General features: G+C 32.2%; 1 protein-coding gene across 2 annotated transcripts in view; it reads left to right on the forward strand.

Annotated features, from left to right (window-relative positions):
* Positions 1-7,443, forward strand: part of UACA (uveal autoantigen with coiled-coil domains and ankyrin repeats) — a 79,828-nt gene that overhangs the window by 57,458 nt on the left and 14,927 nt on the right. Inside the window, exons 10-13 of one of the 2 annotated variants that reach the window (XM_006922669.3) lie at positions 1,242-1,310; positions 2,367-2,474; positions 3,017-3,049; positions 3,562-3,660. In XM_006922669.3, the coding sequence (XP_006922731.2) occupies positions 1,242-1,310; positions 2,367-2,474; positions 3,017-3,049; positions 3,562-3,660 (309 nt within the window). The remainder of the gene's footprint in view (positions 1-1,241; positions 1,311-2,366; positions 2,475-3,016; positions 3,050-3,561; positions 3,661-7,443) is intronic. The other variant, XM_015597740.2, reaches the window with a different exon arrangement.

Raw genomic sequence — 7,443 nt, forward strand, 5'->3', positions numbered from 1 at the left:
AAAGTTGTTAGATTGCCCCATCAGCAAAGGCCTCTCCCAGGAAGTGACATTTGAGTACAAGAGGAAATGAAGAGGGAGCCAGATAGCTCTGCGGAAGAGGGACGGGCAAATACCAAGCCCCTGTGAGGGAGTGTGTTCCACATGTTCGTAGGGCAATAGAAGGCCAGAGTGACAGGAATGATGCACACATAATGGAGCAGGAGAATCATTGGGCAAGTAAGTAGGTGCCAGGTTATGAAGGACCCAGTAAGGAATAAAAGTAGTATGATGAGAGTGGTCAGATTCCATGTGAAAAACAGTCCTTTGATAGAAAGAATGAGACTAGAAACATAGTTTGGGCCAAACTATGATAGAGAGTATTTTGTTAATGGGAACTTGTCCTTCTAATTCTAAATCCAAATTCATTAGAATGATAGTTTAAACAGTTGATTAAGCAAAACTCAACAAATAATACAAAACATAAATTATCTTGGAGAATTAAAACACTTTTTTAGCTCTCAAAAAGGAAGAAATAGCTTTCTAAATTATTGTATAGATTTAAAGCTCAATTTGGATTAAAAAGGAGGTTATTGGCTCTCTTGTTTAATAACTGTGTTTATATTAAAACAAATCTCTAAACTGGAATAAGGTTTCAAAGCAGTAAGTGTATAAAAACAGAACATGTACCCAACCAAGTCATTTAGAGATTTTTTTTAATATAGCTAAAGTCAGAGAATTGTGTGTCTCTTACTTACCACACCCTTTGATATTTTATTTTATTAGTGCTCAGAGAAAGAAATTTCCACATTTTTTCCACATTTTCCAAATTATTTCCATAATTTCCATGTTTTCTTTCAGCATTAGTGTAATTCCCCTTCCTGTTTTTAAAGAGTAAATTCTTCTTTTGGGGATGGTTGATGATGCTTTTATAGCACAATTTTAGTTTTGCGTCTAAGTACAGAATCTCTTTTTCAAAATTTCATGTCTTTGGTTAAAATAAATCCTTAACAATAAGGATTTTAAATTGTGTTTTTTTAAATATTTAAAATAAATTATACTTGATTTATTTAAAACCTGTTATCCTTAAAGATGCTTCTCATTTGGAGTTTTAAGTGGAAACACTGCCACCTTGTGTTATGTACAGCAAAATTCAATGTTGGGTAAGCTGAAAATCACTAATTGGGTTTATTGCCTATTGAGGAAAATGTATGTTTCTGTATTCTCATATTTGCTAACATGTATTCTCTTTTGTTTTCTCAAAGCGCAATTTGCCACACACGCTAGATGAAGTAAATATGAAGTCAAATCAGAGGGAGCATCAAAACATTCAGGTAAAAAGAAAAAAATTGATACCTTCCTTTGCAAAGAATTCTATGTTGTTTGTAGTGGGGTGTGCGGGAAAGAGAAGTAACAAAACGGTGGGAGAAGTGAGTGGGGAGAAGGAAGGGTGGCTTATGTATTGTGATTCTATTTTCTTGTCTAATTCCTTCTAAAAGAATTACCTTTTGATATGAATGTTTGGGTCAATATTATCTTACAGAAAGTATTTTTTAAATATGTATTAGGAAGCAAATAATTTGACTTTATATAACTTTCCGTTGATTTAAATGTGTTTGTTTCAGGCTGTAAATCATAAATTTTTGTTCATTTTAGATAATTATAGTGATAAAATGATGGTCATTAATGTAAATAAAATCTGAAATATTTTTCTCAAAGTATTTTTTATTTTGATAAAGAAATAATATTGTTAACCACATAGTACTTTTTACCTTTTATGTTCATCAAAGTATTGAAAAAATAATTATAATGTGAATTATGTTGGAGGAAGATCTCATAATAATAGGGTTTATCTTATGACTGAAATACCATTAAAATGTAAATTGTATAGCTGTTTCCATATGTTAAAATAAAATTCTTTTATTTGGGTCTTCATAATTTACTATATAGTAGTAAAAAAGTGAACTACCTAGGCTTAAATTGGATCCTTAAATGTTTTTTTTTTTTCAGAGCACTGAAATGATGATTAATTTAAGAAAAGCGTTAGAATGAATGGTCTCAAACTTAAGAAGTTTTAAGCAAAATTTAAATTGACATTCTTCTGCTATTTTCTATTTCCAGATGATGCTTTTACTTTTTATTAGAATCATGGTTTGCTGTCTTGTATATAACTGTATTCATTAAATATCATAAGACTACAATTTTCTATATTATTTCTCACCGATGGATTTAAATCATTTGAATGTTGTTGAAATTACTGTATCTTTATATTTAAGGCTCTTTTATATGTGTATTTATCTGTATATGATAGCAAACAGCTTTTTAAATTTTCTTCCATAAGAATTGCTCTTTTAAGGTTGGCCTAGCACCTGTTGTCTTTACTATTTAAGGATCTGGAGGTTGAAAATGAAGATTTGAAAGAGAGGTTGAGAAAAATTCAGCAAGAACAGAGAATATTATTGGATAAAGTCAATGGTTTACAACTACAGCTAAATGAGGTAAATCATCATAGTAAAAAAAAAAAAATTTAAACCATTTTACTACCAGTAATCACCATTAATAACAAATCGTTAATGATCATCTGTCACTTCAAGTTATGGCCCTAAGGTGGAAAGGAGGTAAAATCAGGTCATTGCCCCAGAGGAGAGTTCTATCTTAGTGGGACCTTTACATGAAACTCCTAATACGTGATGTAAGAAGAGAGGATAGTCTTAGTATGTAGTAATAAGGAAGGACTGAACTATAGTTGGGACTATGAGATTGGAGAGGAAGGAGTAGACAAAAGATGTAAGGAGGAAGAGCAAGTAGAAGTTACTATTGATAGGTTCTCAGAGAAATCAAAAGTGCTTCTGAACCTGGGGAGAGGAATGAATGACAACTCGGACAACAGAATCAATAGTAGGATATAGACATTTTCTGCTTATATCCTGGTCCCCAATCTTAATGACATGTGTGAGTCTTTTTAAAAGATACTTACCAAGCTCAAATCTTTTAAAATAAACTTTCAAAAGTGAAAATATATTTCTTCTTTTAAATTTAGGAAGTAATGGTTGCTGATGATCTGGAAAGTGAGGTAGGATGACAAATTTTACTTTAAAGCTGTGAAATGTTGTATAGACTGAAGATGACATTGCAGTAGAGGTTTAAGTCTTGAATTAAGATGGAGACCAGGATTCTATTTCTGGTTATCACTCAAAGAGAAAAACAAAACCTACATGTGACTATAAAGTATGTTTTGAATATAGTGGTATGGGTTATGAGAGGCATTTGTTTTTATTGCGTCCGAATGTCTCATTTTTTGTGAAGCTTTTCATGAAAAAATGTAAAATTCTAAACATCATAAAGAAAATATCTGAAAACTATGATTTAAAACAAAATTTGAATTTTTCACAATATTGTTTTATAATATATTTTATTTGTGTATATGTAGAAATTTTCGATTCTACTAATAGTTAAAAATCCACCAGTCTAGCGAATTCATTAACTGCAATCCTCAAAGTAATTCTAAGTCACATTTTCTAAAATACATTTTTAACCCAATTTCAAGCACAGTGTGAATTTGTTCTGTATTCCTTTCCATTTCAGAAAGAAAAGCTGAAGTCCCTTTTGGCAGCTAAAGAAAAGCAACATGAAGAAAGCTTAAGAACTATTGAGGCTCTGAAAAATAGATATAAATATTTTGAGGTATAGAAAACTTAACTAAATTATTTCATGTAACTCATAATGCATGATGGTGAAGGGCTGGAGTCGGACTTGAATTTGTTATTATCACTCTCTCCTTCATAGTTTAAATAAATTGACCTTAGGCCGTTTATTTAAAATTTCTCAGCTTGTTGCATTTTTTTGGTAAAGTTAGAATGACTGACAGAATTGTTGTAAAAGTTAAATGAGATCATGCAGTTGACTAGCATGTAACTGACATTTAGTTTAAGTTCCAGTTTCTCCTTCTCAACTTTTTCTCTTTGTCCATCCTTACCTTTTTAAAATTTTATATTTTTTACCGTAAATGTGCAATGATTATGATGGCAGTAATAACAAAGCATCTTACAATGAATAGAAGTGTTGCTAGAATTATCTCAGAAAGAATTTTGGGCATATATGGTGAAGAGTTGGGTGTTAGTAAGGTTCAGATTATATACTCATCTTTGATTGGACGAATTAGCTTTTAGTTTTCTCAAGGCCATATTTTTTTTAACTTTTTATTGATATACAATATACATTAAAAAGTACACCTGCTAAAGTGTATAAGTTGAAGAATTTTCACAAATTGAACATACCCAGATCAGTACATTATCAGTACCCAGAAGCCTCCTCACATTTGCTTCCTGTCAGTACCCACTCTCTCCACACCAGGGGTGACCACTCTCCTGACTTTTACTGATAGATTCATTTTGCAAGGCCATGATATACATTTTATAAATCATCACTGAGGATCATCGAAAAGGTTGGCTTATTCAGCATGAATCTTTCATTTTTATTGGGGAATATAACTTCAGAGTATACAACAAAAGTAACTTTCTTCTTTGTAAATAAAGAAAAAAATATATGTGGCTATGAAGAGGAGTGTAAAGACATGGCTGAATCTCACAGATAATAATGTTGCATGAAAGAAATCAGACACGAAGAGTATATACTGCATGATTCCAGTTTTTATGAAGTACAGAATCAGACAGAATTAATCTATGGTGATGGAGGTCAGAATAGAGGGCACCCTTTGGTGAGGGGCTACTGACTAGGATGCGGCAGATGAAGCTTCCGATGGTGCTGGAAATGTATGTCTTGGTCTGGGTTGTAGTCACGCAGGGTATACATATGCAAAAATTCATTGCACTGTACACTTAGTATTTGTGTACTTTATTGCAGGTGACTTATGCCTCGATATATTTAAAAGAATAAAATGAAAGTTGTGATTTATAGGATTGAATTCTGAAGATTATTCAGAAACACAGTTTTATAAGCTAAAAAATGATCTAGTATGATGGCTTCTATAATTTTCTCAGCTGAAGACATTTTAGAGTTAGTAGTGAACTTAGTAATAGCTAAGATTTTCATAGTACCTACATGTGCCAGAAACCATGCTGTGCATTTTACATGCATTTAATAAACACATCATCTCCACAATGGAGGGTGTTATTATTATTCCCACTTTATAAGTGAAGAGACTGAGGCAGAGTGGTCGACCTATGAGGGGTTTATAAATAATAAGTGGCAGAGCCAGAGCTTGACCCAGACAGTCTTGCTCCTTTGTGCTCTTAACTACAATACTAGTTTTACACTAGCATGAATGAGAAAATGCAGACATATATATGGGCCCTTTGAAGTATTCTTCAAAGTTTTACACCTATAATTGGATACTATTTATGTATTACCTTTCTTCTAATAGTAGACTCTGGTGTCTTAAGGATAAAATGTTTTTCTGTAGCTTTAGACAAACTTAGAGTCAAGTCTGTAACTTTTAATGAGGTTTTAATGAACTGTAGAAAAATAACTTTTTTTATAAAAATAATACATATATTTATTTTAGGAAAATTAGAAAATATAGTTAAACTAAAAGCAGAAATTAAGCATACCTGTAATCTCAGCACTTTTAGCACCTGACTGATACCCTTTCAGCCCTTTTCTTTGTGCATAACTTGTGTTACATACACGTTCAACAGGTGGGAATATTATACATCCTGTTTTGTAGCTTTTTCACTCAATGTAATGGGTTCTTTTTGCCCAGGTGGTGCATATTCATTATGATGAATTTTTATACTAGAAATGATTTTTTACTTCTAAAAAGAAAATTATAGGGCCCACTTTATATGTGACCCAATATTTATGAAAGCAGCCATTAAAAACTAAAAATTTATCATTTACGAATGTTGAATATTCACAATAGTATTGTCTTACATGCTTAAGAATGTCATAAACTGCCAACAGAATTGCTTGCTGTGTAATGTGTACTACTTTATATATAGGCATATCACTTATATTTATAGAAAAAATATGGGAAAATTTAGATACTTTAGCATGAGGCTAATTTTATTACAACTAAAGTATTTGTTTTTATTTGTGTAATCGAGGAAAGGTAATAAGCCCAAACTAAGTTTTTTTTCTTTTTACATTGTACAATTCAATGTGTTTTTTTTTTCAGTTATAGTTGACATACAATAGTATACCAGTTTCAATTGTATAGCATAGTGATCAGAGATCCACATAACTCGCATAGTGATCATCCCACTAAATCTAGTACCTCTCTTCCCCTTTACATATTTATTACTATATTATCAACCATCTTCCCCGTGCTACACTCTACATCTCCAAGTCTATTTCCCAACTATCCCTTTGTACTTCTTAATCCCTTTGCCTTTTTTTTTTCATCCCCAAGCCCCCTCCCATCTAGTAGCCCTCAAAATATTCTCTGTATCTATGAGTTTATTTCTGCTTTTGTTGTTGTTGTTGATTTTGTTCTTTAGATTCCACACGTACGTGAAATCATGCAATACTTGTCTTTCTCTATCTGACCTATTTCATTTCGCACAATATCCCATAGGTCCATCAAAGCAATATCTTTTTCTATCCCCTTCCTTTCAGTCTGTGTATGTCTTTCAATCTGAAGTGAGTCTCTCGTAGGCAATATATTTAGGGGTCTTGTTTCCTTATCCATTCAGTCACTCTATCTCTTGTTTGGAGCACTTAATTCTTTTCTATTTGAGGGACTTGTTGATAGGAATGTTTTTATTACCATTCTTTTTTCCTGTTTTTGATACATATTTTTTCTTCTTAAAGAAGTCCCTACAACCTTTCCTGTAATACTGGCTTGATGTTGATAAATTCCCTTAGCTTATTTTTGTCTGGGAAGCTCTTTATCTGTTCTTTGACTCCAAATGATAGCTTTGCTGGATAAAGGCTTCGTGGTTGTAGATCCTGGGTTTTCATCACATCAAATATTTTGTACCAAGCCCTTCTGTCCTACGTAGTTTCTTTTGAGAAATCAGCTGCCAATCTTATGTGTTCTCCCTTGTAGGTAACTGCTTTTCTCTTGCTGCTTTTAAGATTCTCTCTTTGTATTTAACCTTTGGCATTTTAATTTTAATGTGTCTATACCCCTATGACACAGATATTTTACATTTAATAGTGTCCCATAGGCTCCTTAAATTATTATTATAGTCTTGGCTTCTTTTTTTCTTGCTATTCTGAGTGTCCTTGGCTTTCCCATCTTCTCTGTAGGTCATTAGATCCTCTTCTTTATTCATTCTTATTCCATTTAATATGCTTTTCATCTCAGATAATGTGTTCTTCATTTCTGACTGGTTCCTTTTTATAATTTCCATTTGAATTTTTATGTTTTTTAATCTCTTCGTTAAAGTTCTCGCTGAATTCATCTACAGTTCCCCTAAGTTCATTGAGCATCTTTATAACCAGTGTTTTTAACTCTGCATCTGTTAGATTGCTTGACTCCATTATTCCTGGATCTCTGTTCTG

The sequence above is a fragment of the Pteropus alecto genome, unplaced genomic scaffold (genome assembly GCF_000325575.1).
Source record: "Pteropus alecto unplaced genomic scaffold, ASM32557v1 scaffold38, whole genome shotgun sequence".
Classification (NCBI taxonomy): domain Eukaryota; kingdom Metazoa; phylum Chordata; class Mammalia; order Chiroptera; family Pteropodidae; genus Pteropus; species Pteropus alecto.